This window comes from Aspergillus bombycis (genome assembly GCF_001792695.1).
Source record: "Aspergillus bombycis strain NRRL26010 chromosome Unknown contig00089, whole genome shotgun sequence".
Taxonomy (NCBI): Eukaryota; Fungi; Ascomycota; class Eurotiomycetes; order Eurotiales; family Aspergillaceae; genus Aspergillus; species Aspergillus bombycis.
This window is the reverse complement of record NW_019170091.1, coordinates 132,792-152,840: the sequence shown is the minus strand read 5'-3', so window position 1 is coordinate 152,840 and position 20,049 is coordinate 132,792. Positions and strand designations below refer to the sequence as shown.

At 47.1% G+C, this 20,049-nt stretch overlaps 6 protein-coding genes across 6 annotated transcripts; 4 read left to right on the top strand and 2 right to left on the bottom strand.

Annotated features, from left to right (window-relative positions):
• Positions 1-310: 310 nt before the first annotated feature.
• On the top strand, positions 311-1,758 carry smp3 (glycosylphosphatidylinositol-alpha 1,2 mannosyltransferase smp3; the record flags this gene model as incomplete). The annotated part of the gene is made up of 3 exons (XM_022535430.1): positions 311-511; positions 574-701; positions 762-1,758. The coding sequence occupies 3 exons, from the start codon at positions 311-313 to the stop codon at positions 1,756-1,758; spliced, it is 1,326 nt and encodes a 441-aa protein (XP_022386175.1).
• Positions 1,759-2,744: 986 nt separating this feature from the next.
• ABOM_008300 (putative UV excision repair protein (RadW)) lies at positions 2,745-4,327 on the bottom strand (the record flags this gene model as incomplete). Its single annotated transcript, XM_022535429.1, has 7 exons — positions 2,745-2,864; positions 2,940-3,410; positions 3,481-3,804; positions 3,863-3,942; positions 4,052-4,124; positions 4,193-4,240; positions 4,310-4,327. 7 exons carry the CDS (start codon positions 4,325-4,327, stop codon positions 2,745-2,747), a joined length of 1,134 nt encoding a protein of 377 aa, XP_022386174.1.
• Positions 4,328-6,717: 2,390 nt separating this feature from the next.
• ABOM_008299 (uncharacterized protein) lies at positions 6,718-7,791 on the top strand (the record flags this gene model as incomplete). The annotated part of the gene is made up of 1 exon (XM_022535428.1): positions 6,718-7,791. One exon carries the CDS (start codon positions 6,718-6,720, stop codon positions 7,789-7,791), a length of 1,074 nt encoding a protein of 357 aa, XP_022386141.1.
• Positions 7,792-10,691: 2,900 nt separating this feature from the next.
• Positions 10,692-13,391, top strand: ABOM_008298 (uncharacterized protein; the record flags this gene model as incomplete). Its single annotated transcript, XM_022535427.1, has 4 exons — positions 10,692-10,785; positions 10,840-12,422; positions 12,487-12,591; positions 12,651-13,391. 4 exons carry the CDS (start codon positions 10,692-10,694, stop codon positions 13,389-13,391), a joined length of 2,523 nt encoding a protein of 840 aa, XP_022386178.1.
• Positions 13,392-14,335: 944 nt separating this feature from the next.
• ABOM_008297 (translation initiation factor 6) lies at positions 14,336-15,473 on the top strand (the record flags this gene model as incomplete). Its single annotated transcript, XM_022535426.1, has 5 exons — positions 14,336-14,370; positions 14,567-14,638; positions 14,690-14,776; positions 14,852-15,040; positions 15,113-15,473. 5 exons carry the CDS (start codon positions 14,336-14,338, stop codon positions 15,471-15,473), a joined length of 744 nt encoding a protein of 247 aa, XP_022386168.1.
• A 715-nt stretch (positions 15,474-16,188) lies between these two features.
• On the bottom strand, positions 16,189-19,422 carry set2 (SET and WW domain protein; the record flags this gene model as incomplete). The annotated part of the gene is made up of 5 exons (XM_022535425.1): positions 16,189-16,857; positions 16,915-16,995; positions 17,049-18,667; positions 18,940-19,204; positions 19,264-19,422. The coding sequence occupies 5 exons, from the start codon at positions 19,420-19,422 to the stop codon at positions 16,189-16,191; spliced, it is 2,793 nt and encodes a 930-aa protein (XP_022386167.1).
• Positions 19,423-20,049: the final 627 nt, after the last annotated feature.

The following is a 20,049-nucleotide window of genomic DNA, read 5'->3' as shown; positions in this document are numbered from 1 at the left end:
TTTTTTTTTTTTTTGATCACCGCGGCTTCCTTCTGCCGGCAGGTCCCGCGCTTCGTTGGCCTCCAACGAGCAAAACATACCTCCGCATTAAACCATCTTTCATAGGACTCAACTAAGCTCCTCAGGTCGCGTCCTCTCCTACCCATCCAAATTGCCATGGGAATTTACCGCCGATAAGCCGATCCGCAGCGTCTTTCCGCTATGGCCGACCTACGACGTGCCAATAAGCCTTCTTAAATGGTTCTATGCCGAAACAGGGGCCCCGACACCCCCTCCTCCACAGTTTATCTACTATGTACTGCGAGGGATCATGTTTCTCTTGAGCTTTGTGCTGGAGGACTGGGCTGTATATGAATTAGTTCCTTTTGCGCGACACCGTCGGGCGACCGTGGTGCTGGTCGCATCCTCGTACGTCACCTGGACATATCAGACGCACACCTTCTCCAACTCCCTTGAGACGTTGTTGGTTGCTTGGGGTCTGGTCTTGATTCGCCGGATTGTCGAGAATAAGGTCTGTTCATCACACCTAAGTCAAGGAAGAAGGATTATCGATAGGCTAATAGTCGTCTGCAGCGCCGCTCATCCGTCTTCTCCTGTGCTGTCCTGGCCTTTATTGCCGTCGCTGGCGTTTTTAATCGAATCACTTTTCCAGCTTTTATTGCCATCCCAGGACTTCAATTATTGCCTCATTTTCGGCACAAGTCAGTATCCCCGTGAGGGTAGTTCTTTCTTTCTATACTAAACTATTCTCGAACACCTAGGCCGGTCTCATTATTATCCTTTGTGGGATTCGGCATATTCTTTTTTGGAATCGCTGTTCTTGTTGATACCGCCTTCTATAGGCCTTCTGCATCTTTGTGGGATGTCCTCCACTCACCGATAATTACACCCGTCAACAATTTGCTTTATAACTCCGATAGTTTGAACTTAGCGCTTCATGGGCTCCACCCTCGTTATCAACACTTTTTAGTCAACTTGCCGCAGCTCCTTGGGCCTGCATATGGTATGATGGCTGTATCATTGTGGAGCTTGCCAGCTATCCCAGCCTGGCTGAAGAACGCGCGTGCTATCTCCGCCTTATCAGCAACTGTCATATTGTCGATCTTCCCCCACCAAGAGCCGCGCTTCTTAATACCATGTGTCCCTCTTCTCCTCAGTTGCTTCCGTGTGAGTAAGTCGCGTTTGTTCCTGGCCGCCTGGATGGTATTTAATGCTGCTCTGGGATTCTTAATGGGCATCTATCACCAGGGGGGGGTTGTACCTGCTCAGCTTGCAATGCCCTCTATCATATCGGCCAGCAGTGTTGAATCAAGTTCTGCATCATCAGGAGAGAGCACTGGTGTCTCTGCGACAGTCATTTGGTGGAAAACGTATTCTCCCCCATTATGGTTACTGGGAACTAACAACAATTCGTTCCTGAACATCGAAACTCGAGACTTAATGGGCGTTCCCGGACCCTATTTGGTTGAGGAGCTGGAAAAACTGCTCCCGTCTTGCAACAATGAAGGGTCGAAGAAAGTTGACTCAGTATTCGTGGTTGCGCCCAAGTCTGCTGCTTTTCTTGATCAATATACCTCTTCGCTGAGTTCGTCATCGGTTAGCTCAGCTCTAGAGCTACACGAACTCTGGTCTTACAGGAAACACATCAACCTAGATGATCTAGACTTCGGCACTGACGGTGTCTATTCGACATTGAGGCGAGTGATTGGCAGGCGCGGACTGGCCGTGTGGAGAGCTGAAAGGGCAGAGTGTAATTGAAGATTAATCATCTTATGGCATTAAAATATCAGACGCATAATGATGTAAAGTTCACAAATGACAAACTTCCAACCACCAATCCTTTGTCCTCTTCTCATCCCCTTGTTTCGGACATTCTGGGTTAAGCGACCTCGATGATCAGCATCTAACTATTCCTAGTACCTTCCGCGAAATATGCAACTGCCTCTGATTTCCCTATATGCCCACCAGTGCAGTTAATGGCATGTGTATCGTGTTCTATTTAAGCCGAGTTACACTTGTTATAGCAAATACTGCACGCACACTCTGGTCTTTGTGAAAAGAGCAAAGCATCACTGTAAAATTTCTGAGCGGCATTTGCTGATCCGGTGACGTAGGTCACCGACACTCAAGAGGGCCCCCAAACGCAGCGTGGGGTCATGGGACCGTACATTGCTGTAGGTACTAGTAGTAGTAGTAGTAGTACTGAGTAGTAAGGAGTTAGTCACCCCTATGTTTAATGTACCAATCAACGTGCAAAATAGACTCATCCTGATCTTAGCTACTATCTGGAGGTATATATTTTCAATATTACAAAACCGGGTTCGATTTACCAACCAGCACATTCATCTCAAGCGATAATCTTTCTAAGAACCACAGGGAAGGAAAAGGGTTCAAACGTATCTCATTTTTGTTCCATTAACTAGGCACACGATAAAATGTCACTTCTGAGTAGGAGGGAAAATAGAAGGAAAAATAGATAACGACTACTACCGTATGTTGGAACACCGCTACAAATGTCATCCATGAGATAGAATGATGAGAAGACGTAACTGAGGAAAGTAGTGACAGCTAGTGAATCCGTGTGCTGAGCACGCGAAGCTGTGCCAGTCATGATAAAACCCGGCTTCGGTAGGGAACTCGGCAAGGAGGTGCATTGCAGTTTCCTTTAGGAGGAAAGAGCAGCACTAGGTTCGCAGCAAACTTGTTGTGGGGAAGCCTTCGACGGGGGGTACTCTGGTGTTGAATTATAGGTCTTCAGGATCATCAGGGTTCTCGAATAGAAAGTTGGCAGCAAGCTCTTCGTTCTTGTCACATGCAAAGTAAGCCTGTATGACCAAATCTCGGGAAAATCCCAGGCGGCATAGCTAAACTAGATTAGCCTTTTATCCAGTATATGATAAATAAGCGTCTAAGAGGCATGAGGCATGAGGCAAACTTACACGTTCGATGGCATCTCTTTCTTCCTCGGTGACATGGATCTGATGTGTACCAGGAGGAAGCGCACCATCACCTTCTTCGCTCAAGAGCTGTAGGAATTGTTCCTCGTTCTGGCCGATGAGCTGGGCGATCTGAGGGTTACCGGCCGCGACTTGTTGAAGGATGGGCTCGAGCATTTGCGGTTGTTGCTGGACTAGCTGGCGAAGTTGCTGGAAATGTGGGTTATTCCGAAGGAAGTCAAGATTCGGAAGTCCTTCGCCGGCTGCACTTCCGGGGCGTGCCCCATGGGCGCCTTCCTGGGTACCCGCCTGAGCAGCAGCCTCAAACAGGTTGACTGGTTCTTCACCACCAGTTGTCGCAGGGGCGGTTTCCCCAGCGGAAGCAGCGGGAGGCTGAGGTGAAGCAGCGGTGACAGCGGCAGCCTGCTGCTGCTGTTGTTGTTGCTGTTCCTGTTGGATGTTGTCTGGAATTCCCTGTTGGTTGTAATAGGCATCATCAGCTAAAGTGTATCGCGCTTAGGGAGCGTTGATGTGCAAAGCTCACATTTAGAAGATATTCGATAGCACGGTCAGGATTGAAGAAAGCAGCCCTCATAGCGCGGTTAATATCATCCCTTGGAAACCCCATACTCTCCATGTGAGAAATAACCGCCTCGCCCTGAGAGCCACTCAACAAAGCAGAGGGATCATTGAAAGCAGCATCGGATGGCTGTGTAGCCCCGGCAGGGGAAGGGGTCGCCGGTGGGGCTGATGCGGAAGCGTTTGTAGATGGAGCCGGGGCAGGGGGCGCAGCTGGGGTCGAGGCGGCAGCTCTCGAAGGTGTCGAGGGGGGTTGCGAAGGAGTGGCTGTAGATGAGGAGGCCTTGGGCTACATAACACGGTTAAATGGCTTGATATATACAAAGGGGCGCCATTGTATAATTTACCTTGGAGACCATGCATACTATGAAGCCCTTTTCTTCGATGTTGTACGATTCGATCGCCTTGTCATCTTGCAAAATCTTACCTGTAGGGTTGGGAGACGGTTAGCAACTTGTCATGTAGGAAAACTTGACCAAGTCACCATCTGACACCGACGCAGCGAAATCATAACGGACAAGTGATTATGGACGAACCAGAGTAGATCAGTTTCAGTTGGGGGACATCCCAGCCCTTCTCCTTGGAGATCTTTTCTTTCACTTGCCCAACCTAACGGAGATTTCATTAGCCCCGCATTGACACAGACAAGATATCGGCACCTAGGGCGAATAACCTACCGTCTCTGAGGGCTCTGCATCAATTACAAACTTCTGCTGTTTCAAATCCTGGAGTAGATGAGAGATGGTTGTCAGCTCCAGTTATCAAGGAACGGGCGGGGTGTTGGAGATGCCTACTTTAAATGTAAGCTTCATCTTGCGCCACCCGAGGACTGAAGATGGCTAGAAAAGTTGGATAGGAGGAGGCACAGAAAGATGTGAATACGGTGATAAATACGCTGCCCAGTCCTTGGAGGTAGAAAAAGGAGATATGGGGATCCGAATGAGGGGATTAGAGAACTGAAGAATTGCCAGAAGAACAATGATGATGATAATCCATGACGATTTGGGGGGGGAAGTTAGCCTGGAGGCGGTCACGGCATCTCAGTCAAGCCACACTTTCATAGCCACCATAGCCACATTACTTTACATCCAGCCACATTTGCTTGTTCGGGTAGGCTACTCTGTACTTCGTACCAGTAGGCTATTTCAACATGGGTAGCGAGAGGCTTTTACTTTCATGATCTAAAATGCTATCAAAAAGGCAAAGTACTCCAGAATATCCTACTCAATCTGGGGGTCAGCGCTGCGACGGATAAGGATGTTTGAGTATGCTACTAGCGGCCAGACCGCCAGCATACTACTAGTAGTAGTCCAAGGAAATGTACTGTAATTTATACTATATAAGTGGAACGAAGACCTAAGAAAAACATGAAAGGGTTAACTTAAACCACACACAAAAGTAAAAATATAAAAGAGGGGAGAAAAAAAGTTTCAGAAAGTGGAGGGCCTTGAGGGAGTATAGAATAGAACAATAAGGCACATGTGTAGGATTAACTTTGCGTAAAATTCTGATTCACCATTCTCGCGGGACGGGACACCTGTGATATATCTCTTGGATCTATCACACTTGATTTTTTGTTCTAAGCGCTAAAGGACTACTAACATGCTTCCCAAATATACTTTGCTACTGTAGCCCAGTAGCAACATACATCTCACAAGACTTAATTATGACAATGTTGGTCTCTGGAGATACTAGCTATAAACATACGTTCTATCACCATCGTTACATCAATAGTGTTGAACAACATCAACGTCATCGCTTGTGTCCAGGGTTCTTCAGCTCTTGATCCAGTCCCCAGACGATAGATATATCACATCCATGAATCGGGGCGTTTATCGATATTATCCAGTATCCTGAAATCTAACTGGACGGTCAGACCTTTAAGACTGTTCCGGCACCCTGGAGATCGTCCCGCCCGCTTCACCCATGAAGCCACCAACCCTTGACAAATTCCCTTCTGGACGTGTTCCACGCGCTAGCATATCCTGCCAGGAATATACATTGTAACTGTGGCTTTAGTGGTTCTTACTGACTCAAAGGCATATCTGTGATTATTGCCATGTGTGTAAACCACTTGAACCATGTTCTTGTTCCCAATCAGTCCTATCATAGATAAAAAGAGTTGCTAATCTGAGTGAAAGATTGGTTTTACCTACAAGGACCAAGCAGCTATACTGTGTTGGTTGAAAGGCCTTTGTGTTAATTTTATGTATAGAGCCTGGGTAATTAATGTGCCAGGAGAGGGCTTCTCCCCCCCTTCTCCCCCCCTTCTCCCTCCCTCTCTTTTTTTCTTGTTTCATTTCTCACTTAAAATAGGAGCTGTCACTGCCAGCCATACCTTCTAACGAAAGATAGCGCGATCTGAGAGTCCCAACTAGGTGGAATTGAGATCTACCCCTGTCACTTTAGCCCTAGTCTTTGCATATGCGATATCCATTCGGGCTATTGTATGCGTCTTAATGCAATCACTTACGGGGAACTTCTTCCCCCCGCTACTCTCTACCTAATTTTAATAGATAGGCTTCAGGCTCTCCAGTTACTCTTGGATATAAATTCTCGCTCGGACATATATCTTACTTCCATAGTGTTCTGGTTACGGTTTAATCTAATACGCACCTGCGACCTACCCATATTCTATGCTTCTATTATACTCCTGCTTTATATCTCAAGGGCATTGATATGATTACTCTGAGAAGATTTTCTAATCGTTGATGATACCCCGGTCCTCTTTGTCATATACTCTCATCACCTACAATTTTGATACCATCTTAAGCTATTCCGTTCTTCAAGTACACTACAGTGATCCTATGTGCACCTGAATACGACACCGCTATTCATTGGATCCACTGGACCTTGGTATACTATTGGGTTTATTCATCGATGAATGTATACGCCTGCTTGTTTTTCTACCATCGCTATGAATTTCAATGTGCCTCGACCTTCTCTGCCTTGCGTACTAGGGGGAGTATCCTTTATGTTAACCTCTGTGGTCACCCTTCTCGACGGTTTATGCTTGACATCCTTCAAAAACTTCTCGTCTAACATTCGCTCAATCGAATCTGCTATTACCGCTCTGAGCGCAGTGAATTGTGTTGTACTCGTCGTTACGATCTTATTTTGGCTGACAGACAACAATGAAAATATAAGGCATTTGAGCGTGTACCGAAGACGCGTATATTGCATCCTGCTTGTCTACTTGGTTATGGCCACAGGAGTGACTGCTGGAGGTATAGCATGGAACAAGGCACAGGTCATGATAGAGCAACAGATAATGTCACTAGGTCCAAGACAGCGACTGTTATTGGTGACTCGTACTGTCATATGGGCAATTTCTGTTCTGGCCGAGGGTCTCTTTGGTGGGCTTCTCCTAATGACACTAGCAAAACGGACCAGCCGCAGCAGATGGTCAACCTCGCTACCTCACGATCTTGATGCCCTCCACGAACAGTTAGCTGTAAACAACAGATTGGAGTCAACAAAGCAGCCGCAACTTGTAGTTGACTCCCCGAAGCAATCGGCAGATCAAAAGCGGAGCTGTGATGGCTTGATAGCGATCCAACAGTCTACTTCAAGTGCTGCGTCTTTGATCTCGAAGCGCTACTCAGGCCGAACATTATACCAGCAGGATTCCAAGCACGGTTCTATTGACCTCAATCCACCAGTAGCCTATCCTGAGTGCGTTGTAATGCGCAATACATTCGATAGCTGCCCCTACGAACATAACATTTACACTATAGGGGCCGATAGTGACTCTAGGTCACGCAAGACACAGGGAAATAGACCAGAGCTTAGGTGCTCGTTGGATACTTTGCGACGGCAATCTTCATTCAGGAGGTCATCGGATACTTCAAGATCACTTCAGCCAGAGGCTCCCACCAAAGGTGGTCACCCCAAACTAACACTGTCCGATGAGAGTAATATCCATCCACTTTTTCGCTCTAACAGTCCAACTCCCCCGCCTACAGCTATGCCTGGGACTACCGTTATTGCATCTCCGGTGGCTGGACAGACCATCTCTATGAAAGCGTTACATAGGATGAGATCAACTAACTCACTCCGGTCTTACACTCCACGAAGTCGGTCACCCCTGTTTGAGCAGATTGATCAGGCCGGCGAAGAAGTGCATCCAAAGACAGGGCTTGGTGATGGTCGATGTGAGCCTAACAATGACCAGATATTCACAATACCAAATTTTGTCATGGCTGCGGACCTGCGAAGGAGCATAACACAGTATGAGAAAAGGTACGACTTGATCGAATCCCCTCATGAAAGCTAGGAAATGGTGGTTTCAACTTAAATATGTTATTGATTTATGTCTTTCCTTTGTCACAATTCTCCTTATTTTGTTCTTAGATATCCCAGGTGTAGTACATATTTTGTAATTAGCAATATAATACCGACGAAAATTGTATAGAAGCAACTGAGTGATAGTAAGCCTTTCTTATTTGATACGGCGTAATCTTGGATCTGTTGTGCTACGGCTGCCATGGCATGAGTTAGTACCACCACATAAAGACATATTACTACCGGCCGATATGACTATAGGAAGTGCCTGACTCGTATTTCGCTATGGAAAGTGTCATGGCAGGTCCCTCCCAGAATTCAAGATTTTAGCCAATGCTGAGAGGTTTTTATCTCGGCGAGCCGCAGGGCAAGGATCATAATGCACTGTACAATGTCCTGTAACACACCAGTTTCAGCATACACAATGCGACTAAAATGGTCCAGCCGTTCTCTTTGAGATAGTCCAAGTGAATCCCATGATATAGTATCTCTAACATGACTATCCATGATTGATGATACTATCTATGTGGGTCCTCTTGCTACGGCAGTTACCAATACACTGTGATAGAACTGACGGTGAGAAGGCATTAAAGAATTTTGCGCCCACTTTTTGAAGTGGCGGTCTCGTACCTAACGCAGCTGCAATATCTCAAGTATGTTGATAACGGTTCTGCCGATGGAGAGCAATGACAGCTTCCCCCACTTTTTCTCTTTTGTCGTAATGATTACTTTGCTCTTTCCTTGCCTATATCAGTCACGGAATGGCGTCGCTCTTACAGATTCCTTTGATCATTCGAAGGCTCAATTTTCATAGTGTTTGAAGGATTCCAGATTATTAAGGCATAGTACTTCGTACATCGTAAGCGTGTGATGTAGTTTTATTAACAAAGGTACGGAGCAGACTAACCTATACTTAATATCTGAGAAAAATATTCGCTCAGTATGTGTTTCACCCCATGATTCCACTAGAATACCTGTGCTCATCTTTCACTTCTTTGCTTTATTTTTCGCCAATGCTTTTTTCTGCAATTGAGACAAGATATATTGGTATATGTACTAGTGTAGGTAAGATTTACATTACTCGAAGTAGATACTACCTTTAAACTAGCCAAGATAGATGGTGTTCTTGTAGCCTCATAGAACAGATTTCAAGAGTTTGTTAATGCTTTCAAGAAAGACATCTAGTGGTTTGGGAATAATTACCCTTCACAAATCGATGAGATAGGATACGTAAGTTCCGTACCTTTGGCAGTAACGGTATTGCACGCGGAACACTAAATTTCATTTTCTTTTCTTTACTTTTTTTCTTTTTTTTTTTTTTTTTTACATCAGCAGGTAGCGGACTACCGTGCACGCAAAAATTACCATACCACGAGTATTACCAGATGGACTAAACCCGAGTAGGAGGCTTTTTCTGGTAACTAACTTCCAGAACTAAAAAACTACAACTCATTATCACCCTTGCATTCCACAACCCCAGACCGTTTGAGGTCTTCTCTATCTCCTGAATCATCATCTGCGTCGGGATTCCATTTTCACATACATATTTCCCATCTCTTCCGAATGGATTGAAGGGCTGAGAACAAGAAGAAAGGTTTGTTTTTTTTTTTTTTTAATAGTTACTCACCTACTACCTACTTTTCTTTGCGCCACCCTGCCCTTTGGACTTGAGACCCAGCCAGATCCTGCGGCCAACCCGGTAATACGGCTACCATTGGAACCAAACCTCTTACTCAGGTTGGCAGGGCACTAATTGTGTACCTCTCTAGAATTCCTTTTCAACTTCCATGCGTACTATTCAGCCCCGGAGTTGCTTGATTTCGCTTCATTTTCCCTCTGCCTTATTAACACAACGAGGACTCTCTACGTGTTTCTTTCCTCTCCTAGAATCTGAAATCCTCTTTTCCCCCTCTTTATCTCTTTATTCTCCATTTCTATTCTCTCCGTTCCTCGATCGAGCCGTTTCGAGTTTCCACTTATGAAGATCAACACGCTTGGTGTACAACAGCCATCGTGATCTAATTTTCATCTCCAGTATATCCTCGTCTCCCTTTCTCCTCTCCGACCCTGATTGCATTCTTCAGTTCTTCTTTTCTACTCCGTAAATTCTATCTCCTCAATTCCTGATCCTTCCGGAGCGCCCAGGTTCCTCGTACAACCCGTTCTCCTACTTGACTTACTACTTCCGGCGACTAAGTTCTACTTTACCTTTTCTCAAGGTGATCCACTTGGCCGAACCACTTTTTACTTCATCCACTTACTACTTACTACTCCTACTTGCTTCACTACTTGCAACAACTCTCTCCGTCCTGTCGCATGTGCCGTCGCACCTAGTCTTTGGGTAAGCTAATATTCTACCAGCATTCTTCATTGGCCTTTTTAATCTTGCGCTTATTTCCTGTTCCTCCCTCTATCTCTTTGCCTGCGGTTTTTTCTTCAATCAAAATGCGCTCTTGTCATTTTAACACACTCATCCACTCGGCGCTTCGGGCCATTTACTCATATCCGGTTAAGCTTTTTATGCTCTCAATCGGTTTCTATCCCTGTACCATGATGCCCTTATTATCTTTATGACCTCGGTTTACTATCTGTTCTTAATCCTGAGTGGCCCCCTCCCTCATATGTTCTTATCCTCTAGTATACGTGTGCCACCTTTCAGCTAGCTATATTCCCCCCTCTTGTTCCTGACTGAACCTTCTTATCAAAATGTGTGCCTGATTGATGTTGGTCTCCGTCTCCGCCTTCTCTTTTTTCTTGTTTTCTCTAGCTTATCGTTGGACACTTCCAAGGAGCTGTTTCTTGCCAAAGCTCCACCTTAGCTGTCAATTGCACCTTCTCAACAATCTTCCTTGTGACCACGCTCTTGCTGACGCCCGGATACAGAGAATTGTGATGGCGGGCATTAAACGTAAACTTGATTCCACCAAAGGATCAGCTGCAGCGACTACTGGCAGCGCAACAGGCGCAGCCCCTCCAAAGACGCCTAGTAAGTATTACAGAGAACTGCTATCATCGTTCGTAGGTACTGATCGCTACATAGACTCTACTGTTGGTGATACTGCTCATATCCGCGTGACACGGAGTCTACGTGCAAGTCAAGATGCGCGGGCGAACCACACTGATAACAACAAGAACAGCACAATCCACCCAATGCATAATAGGAGTAGTAATAGTCGCCCTTTGTCGCGTATAATTACGCTCAGTACCCGTGCTGCTCGAGCCAACAGCGCTGCCAGAAATGCATTGAATAACGCAGCAAACAATGGAACGAATAGCCCATCAAATGCCGCTCGTGAGACTCGGGCTTCTCGAACTCGCGCTGCAGCCCCTGTTGCAGCTGCGGCACCCGTACCCGCACCAAGTCAGTTTGACGGAACAGCCTTGAATGTGCCTGAAACCCCGCGGTCTAAGAGGGTCAGACGAGGTCCAGCAGTCGAGGAAACTCCAAGAAGTACGAGACAGTCTGCTAGACTGCGGTCTCACGTCAACCCCTCTTTTAACGATAACGCTTCCTCTGAAGTAGCCATTACCAAACAGTTCGAAGCAAGCCCCTCCAAGGGGGTTACTCCTAGTAGTAGAACTAGGAATAGAAGCCGGCAATCTGTGGATGCTGCACCTGAAACTACTCAAAGCAGTGTGAACTCTAACGTAACCACCGATATGAGGCCTCCATCCCCGGAAGACATTATCCCAGAAACCATCGAAGGACTTAAAGAAACAGAAGGCGATCAAGACCCGCATGAATCCATGGAATCAACTCAAGCTGCAGGAGAGTTACTGGCGGGCTCCACGTACCAGGAGGACAACCATGAAACGAATGAGGTGAGCATCCAGGAGATCGAGGGTATGCCTAGTCCTGCGAAAACTTCCTGTTCATCTGGATCTCGAAAGCGCAGATCTTCGGAGCCAGAAAACAAAGGTACTGCAGAGTTTACCAGTATTCTGGATCTTCCTCGCCAAATATTGAAAGTGGAGGATGGGGAGCTCGATCGTACGGCAGAACAAACGTTACAGGGAAGTACCGATATCAAAAATGCGTCGCGCTCTCCCGATGATGAGGTGGAAGATTCTAAAACTGGCGATGACTCCCGCCAAATAACGGAAGATATTGAAGAATCTACTCCGGAGAATGCCGCAGAGCCCACAGTTGGGAAGGCACTTCGTGGCGGGCGTAGTCGAGGACGAGGCCGCGGTGGGCGTAGCAGAGCTGCAGCACGCTCCGGCTCAAGCAAGCGAGGCCGTGGCGGTGCTCGTGCTGCTCGTGGTGGGCGTGTTGGGCGTCAATATGATCGGTCAAGTGATGTCGAGCATGACCGTTCTCCCTCTCCTAGTGCAGCCACCCAAAAGCTCCGGGATCGACAACGAGAACTGGATAAAGCATTTAGGAAGGTGGCGGCTGCCCAACGATTGGCTTTGGCTGTTTTAGCTTCACAGTCTCAGAAAAAGCTCTCCCGCGATAAGAACACCCACAGAAATGTACCCGAGTATGAAGAAATTAACTCACTCCTGAAGGCAAGGCTCGAAGAGAGGCTGGATGTTTTCCGCCATGAATATGAGCTCCGAGTTGAGCAAGAAAATAGGCTTTTCGCTGCTAATAGAGAAGCAATCGAGGAAAGATTTCGAGTACGTCCGATTTCATTCGATTTTCTTCCTTTCTGGAGCTGCTGCTGATGACAAACGATTACAGGCGTCAGCCCGGTACATCAAAGAAGAACATTACTTTGCAAGCCAGGGAGAATATATGGCATTTGTGGAAGGCCGACGTGCTGCGGAGGATGATGAGCACACTGAAGTATGTCGGCTCTTTATTCAGGGTCATTATACAAATGCAATAGGCTAACACCGTCCCAGACTGATGGCTCTGAAACCGAGCCTGAGCGTGTTATTCCACCAGCAAAGGAAGTCGTGAGGGGGTTCAATTCTTCCTTCGTACGGAATCCTGCTGGAGCCGCTTCCTACGACCGTGCTAGGTATGGCTGGGACGATTTCGTCCAGCGTGCTAAGTTAGGCGATGATATCGACCCACAGATGAAGGAAATGAGGGAAGCTGGACCGTTTGCTGGCTTTTCTGCTCGAGAAATCATAGACCTCTTACTAGAGGCAACTGATATCGTTGAAGTGCGCCAGAAAGCCAGTGTAGAGAATCAGCTAAACCCTGCCTTCCCTGATACGCGCCCGACGGCCTTGTTCGCATTGGCCGATGTGGCAGCCGCTGAGCTCCCTCGTCCTACCTTACCCCAAACCACATCACGGCTTTCGGCACACAGAGCTCTCCTTCCGCAGCCTTCACAGGTGTCTCACGGGCCGACAGATCCTCGATCTTTCGTGCTGCCGCCCCCCACACCCCAACGGCAACAGCCCCGTCGGCTCCTCCCTGCTGGGCAGCAAATTCCGCCCATCAGTGAGCAACTCGGTCTCCCAGATCCATTCGCGAGTAGGGGTGGACCTCCACAGCTCCCCCCTCCTCCAGGGTCTAACTTCCAACGGCCTCCGCTGCCTAATTACTTGACGAGTCATCATCCACAGAGTTTGTATTATCCGCCGCCACCGCCGCCTACAGCCCCGCCACCTGGCCCTCGCCCTCCATATTAGACAGTTACGAATGGATGATACGACTTTCTGCTCATTTTCTCACAATAAATGTTTTGTTTCCTTTTGTCCTGTTTTGCAGACATGCTATATTCTTTGAATCTGCCAGGGTTTGATATCAATACGGAGCTACGGTCTACGCCAAAACAGTAATGCTGGTTCATGTTGGGAGTTATGTGCTGATTAGGCAGTGGTTTTTCTATCTTCCTTTTCTTGTCTCTTCTTATCTTGTTGGTTTTATCATACGGGTGGTTGAGAAGACTTTGGAGCGTGGGCTTGATGTAATATCCCAAGATAGTAGTATTTACAGTTGATGTGGTGGTATCATGCATACCCTATGTGTATCAATATAGGTGCAATACGAACCGGATGTATTTTACACGCAAGAACATAGCTCATACTTGAATCTCATTGATTGGTATAATTGATTTCCCTTGGTTAGAAAGAAGAAAGAAAAGATCAACAACGGAGGAGAATGAAGGATGCAAAAAACTCGACAGAGGTGGGAAGCAGACCCACCCAGCATCAGAATGAATAATGATGACTCCTCTCATGACTCTTCGCCATGACTCCGCCCCGATTGGGTCTAGCCCCGCGGGTGGGGTGGTGGGATCTGAGGCTGCTTTTCCTTTGCATTGATCTTTTCTTGCGTTGCTTCGTAACTTCTCTCGGACAGTTTAATTCCTATATCAGTTGAGTGTTAGCCGTCAATTGCTCCTACCAGAATCTTGTCACGGGTGCTGCTCATCCTCGCACATTCCCCGTTCTCTGTGACGGCCATCTAACGACAGTTTCTGCCTCTCATCGCCCACCCCACCTCGCAGAGTCTCCCATCTTCCTCCTCGCCTCATTGTTCGAGATTATCACCTGTCTCTTCCCTACTACGAGTAATCCTTAATCTTCCTAAACTGAGGCTATCGCTTGGGCACGATCGAAAACCTTGAATTATGGCGGTTCGCGCGCAGTTTGAGAACTCCAACGAGTGAGTGGAATATAGTTGCTAAGATTTTCCCCCCCTCTGAATGCAAATTGGTTTTTTCCTTTTTTTTAAAAAAAAAAAAAAGAAGAGAAGGAACAATAGGGGAAACGAAACAAAAAAAGAATGAAAGAAAGAGAAAGAGAGAGAAATAAATAAAAATAGCTATGTACAGGCGTTAACTGTGATATTCACCATGCAGGGTTGGCGTCTTTTCTCGTCTCACAAATTCATATGCTGTTGTCGCTATCGGAGCCTCGGAGAACTTTTACAGGTATGTGCAGTTGTACGCAGGCCCCGCAAACTAGCAAACTGACTTCCGCAGTGTATTCGAGGCCGAACTCCAAGATGTCATCCCCATCTGTCGCGCTACTATTGCTGGTACTAGGATTGTTGGCCGTCTAACAGCGGGGTATGTCTCAAAACTCACTAGATATTCTGCTCTAGCCCTTATGCCATAGTACAATGGGACTCACACATCGATTAGTAATCGCAATGGCCTTCTAGTCCCAACCACCACCACAGATCAGGAACTGCAGCATCTCCGGAATACGCTCCCAGAATCGGTTAAGATTCAACGGATAGAAGAGCGTCTATCAGCTCTGGGAAATGTCATCTGCTGCAATGACCATGTCGCCTTGATACATCCGGATTTGGAGCGAGAAACAGAAGAAATGTACTACCCCCACCACCATTGCGCTTTGACTACTATATGACGCGGAATTAAAGTGTTGACAAATCTTTTTAGAATCGCCGACGTCCTTGGGGTCGAAGTTTTCCGACAAACTATTGCTGACAATGTCCTGACGGGCTCATACATGGCTCTCTCCAACCAAGGTGGTATCGTGCACCCCAAGACCTCGATTCGTGATCAGGACGAGCTCTCCTCTCTCCTCCAGGTGCCTCTCGTCGCTGGTAGTGTGAATCGTGGTAGTGCTGTTGTTGGCGCTGGTATGGTTGTCAACGATTGGTTGGCCGTAACGGGCCTGGATACGACGGCGACAGAGTTGAGTGTCATTGAAAGCGTGTTCCGCTTAGGAGAAATGGGCCCTCGCGGTGCCGGTATGGGCAATGCTAACAAGGAGAGCATTGTGGAGAGTTTCTACTAGGCTATCATCATGGGCGGTGTTATTATTTAGGATTTATTCACTCAGAATTGTCGTATATTAATGTGCATGCCTTGTGCGCATACACGTTTACAATGCGAGATGCTTCATCTAGCCTGTCTCTAGTTCTTGATTACATATTGAATAGGACACGGTCATTAACGACCCGGTAACGACCGAAATAGCACCCGGTACCTCAGCCATAGTCAATATAGAAAGTACTTAGTGTCAAGTGAAGTGATATCCTGTATGCGGAATTTGAAATTTGGCTATATGATTGGTAGAGATGTCTGTCTACCAAAACCCAACCCAACATTCTATTCTGATAGTAGTCGGAATAGTATACGTAGAGACGTATCTGAAGTTGACTAATTATACAGGTTTAGGTGCTTGATTTGCCTCCTGTTCTAGTATGTTCCTTGCTGGCATATTGTTAAAAAGTATGCGACAACACTAGTGGGTATGAGGGGTATTGAAAGGGTACATAAGACAAAAGCGTTAAGGCGAAGAAGAAAAGAAAAGACAAGAAAAAAGAAACATAGAGGGCGAGTCGATAGGGAGAAAACAGTGCGAAGCATGTTTAAGAGAAGCGCGGACAAAAATCAGAACCCGGGCTTAACATAAATAATCTGCCGGAATCAACTCCGTGAACACCAGCTCAAAATGCTGATAAGAATATTAAGTTGCTTTTTTTTGTGGGGGTAGCTCGGTATTCCCGTTATAATACCTTTCCTTCAATCCCAGGTTGAGATGATTCGAGCTTGTTCATATCCGTGGTATACTCAGCTTTAGATGGTGATTGATCCATGACGTGATCCGATTCTGGGGATTCGCTAGGGATCTCATCATCTGGTGGAGGGGGAGGGGGAGGTGGTGGAGTGAACTCGTTGTTTTCACTCCTACTATCAATATCATCTCTTAGGGTTTTCTTTGCACTATCCATGTTTTGCAGGTCATCTTCAGGACTTATTGGAGGCGGCGGTAGCGGCAGTGGCGTTGAGGATCTTTGTCTCTTCGAGGATGAAACGTACTCGTCCAAGGCGGAATCCTCTGTAATACCTTCCTCTCTCTTCCGTTTTATACCTCCCTGGAGTTCTTCTGCAGTCAAGGGCGTGTCTTTCTCATCGGCCTTGTCCTCCTCCTCATCGGACATCTTCATATCTAGCGCCTCATCGTCACTTGCAGCTTGAGCCGTTTCGATCTTTGAGTCCATTCCCTTCGCTTGATTTTCAGCCTTCCGTTGTTCGTAAGCTCGGTGCTTTAGGACGGCTTTGTCGAAAAATTCCTTGCAGTACTTTTTGACTTTCTTCTGCTGCCTTTCGCTGATTTTCGTAGGGTCCTCGACTCGGTTATTCTTGAAGTCAGAGTTGACCAGTTTTTTGGCCACCTATGCGCGGGTGGTATTAATATGTATGTATCGTATACTCTAGTCAATGGGACTTACATCCTTGGCGTAGCGTTTTAAGTCCTCTTTTGGAAGCTTATGCTTGAATTTATCCACTACATACTTTATGTGTGGGAACAACTGATGTAAGATTAGCCCTCTCATTCATATGTTATATATGAATTGATACTCACAGTATTCTCATAGACCTTCTTCTGTTTATCTTCACTATAACCCCTCCATTTCTCCTGTCCCTCCTTCTTGACGGGAACTGGTTTAGATACTTGCGGCGTGCCAGGCGTACCGCTTTTCTCCTTAGGCGTGTTCTCCTTAGCATTCACGATGCCATCGATAATGTCCTGTAGTGCTTTGTCTCTCGACTCTTTCGGAGGTGGAGGAGGTTGAGGTGCTGGCTTAGTTGGTCTGGTCCATGTGGTATCTCCACGCGCCGAGTAATAGTATGTCCGACCATTTGATTCAGCGGCGAACCATCCTGTTGGAAGTGGGTTGAACTGACGACGAAATGACCTGGGACCGTGATGGTGAGGGTTTCTCTGTCCGTATCCCCCTCGAGCTTGAGCTGCAGGCCCCCGGGGGGGCTCAATTGACCGCGACCTTGACCGACTGCGGGACTTTGACCGCCGTCGTTGATCTCGAGTGGTCTCCCGCCGTTCAAATTGATTGACAGCTTGGGCGGTAGCATTCGGATCTCGTTTCATGCGTGGAATCCGATAACCTACTTCCAAGGTCGACCAGACTTGCAGAAGTGTAGCTGCCTTCTTCTCGACACGCTCGTCGCCACAGCTTGTCAGTGGCTGGATAGTAACCTCTATTTTTGAATCAATGATCTTATTCCGCGTGAGGCGCGGAAACTTATCCAGGATATCCAAAATCTGCAGCACAACATTGAAATCGTCCTTCCACATGGTGAGCTGCGAATTGAGGATCTGGTACCCATGCATTTTCACCACACGATTGCGAACACGCTCGTCGTCACAGCGTTGGATCCGCCCCAAAAGCTTAACCGCGATCCACTTCTCCTGACACTGCATCAAAGCCGCCATAACCTTGGTGACGCCGTTCTCCTCCAAAGACTTCGGCTGGACACTATCCACATACTCTTCGTCATCCTCGCCCATCTTCTTCTTGCGTGGCCGCTTCGCCACCGCCGTATCCCAGCCGTCTGCATCCTCGATGCCCAGGGCTTCAATGGTGGCATTCGACAACTTCGTGGCACGTTCTGTCTGGGTTCTCCCACCAATGAAGCCTGTACAATTCGGTTCTCCGCAATAGCAAGGTTGAGGATCAGCTCCGTAACGGTCGACATTGTAATTAAAAACTAATTCCTCCCCGGCCTGAATGTCTCGTTCAGCAAAGATACCCATGCGGAGCTTCTCCCCAACTACCCACTTGTCGACATAGCAGTTTGGATTGCACGAGTGGTTACAAAAACGGCCTAGATTACCCCTCTTTGTCGCATCAACAAATTCACCTTTGCTGAGGGACATAAAATAGAAATGCTTGATCCCCTCTTCGTCGTACTGCCTCATGCGCCGCCGGAACTGGCCTTCGTTGATAACTTCGCCTACATACTCGTAGATAAACTGGTGCGGTCGCAAATCGGTCGCGGCACGCAGACCGAACCCTTTCTTTTCCGTCTTAATCACGGCTACCTGGGCATACTCCTTTCGTTGGAATCTTTGATTTTGACAATCCGGTCCGCACCCACAATCGCCCACACATTCAATCTTGGTCGCCCGGTTAATACAGTCGGAATCTTCTCCACATGCCAGATTTTTGGAGAGGGTAGGTTCTGGTTTGCATTGAAGTAGTGTCTAGTTAACAATCATGCGGCGAAAATGAGGGAATCATAATGGCAATATAGACCAAGCCATAGTGAGATAAGGCCTAGGGGAAGTAACCAGGGTCGTACAAAGAAATTGGCATGCTTAGTATATTGCCGCTAAGGCTCGATGCTGATCACGCGCATTTGAAGAGAAAGGTAGAGGAAGCGAGAGAGGAAATGAGAGTAAGGCAGGAAATAAGATAAGGAAGTCGACAAGAGAAGGAAAAGCCGTAACTTACCCCATTCTTCAGCACAATCACATTCCATCGCATGTTCAGTATAGCCCATATACTTGTTTGCATAAGTGCAACTGTCCATCAGCTCAAAGGACGCCTGGGCCTCCGCCGTACTATCTCGAAGGTGCGAGAATAGCTGTGGTGGCCGCGCAACAACTTTCTGGGAGGAGCTGCGAGTCAATTTAGGTGGCTGTCCAGGCTCTTGTTTGACAGTGATGTCGCCCCCGACTTTCTCTTCCATATCTGCAGTATGCTCTGTCTCCACTTGCTTTTCGACAAGAGTTTGGGACGAGGAGCGTGAATTAACCGTACCATCATATTCTGTACAGAAGGCGAGCGGGACGCGCCATTGGGGTCATCATTCAACGAGGTGCTTCCGCCGTTAAGAGCGGGAGTATCTGTGGCTCCGGCGGGTTCCAGCTTCATCGCGGTTACCGCATCTGTTACGGATTCTGACCGACGGTCCGCGTAGTCATGAGGGGACATGACGACACGGACGACGCGCGCCGGCTATCGAAGCTAGTAGGCCGATGCGCTGGAGAAGGCAGAGGGTGTTTGTGTGATGTGGTAGTAGGTGGTCGGCAATAGGAGATAGTGTAGGTGAGGAGAGAGAAAATGAGGCCGAAGGAAGGCAAAGCGATGAGGGGGGAAAGAGGATGAGAGAAATGGAATAATTCGAGTTGAACCAAAAGTCAAGTCGAAGTCAGTCGCCGTCAAACAACGTCCACGTTTTTTTCCCGCGGGCGCCAAGAAAATATTCAAGAAGAAAAAGAAAAAAATCAAGAATCAAGGGAGGGAGTGCCATTCTCGGACTGCTTTCATACGCTTCTAATCTGACTGGAGGGGTCTCTCAAGATATTTCCCCAAATTCTTATTCACTATTCATCGATTCATTCATAACCTCTTCCTAACTATTGTTCCTGTCGTATGAACTTCAATCTCCCCCTTGTACACACCATGATTCACTTCCAGATCTCTCAACATATCGAGGAGGCACCCAGTTGAAGAAATGGATAGAGCCAACGAGCTCCTATCTAAGCAAAAGTGGTTGCACAAGATCCCTTGCAAAAAAAAAAATTAACTGATTTGCTAGGGCAATTCTTACTTTTTTTT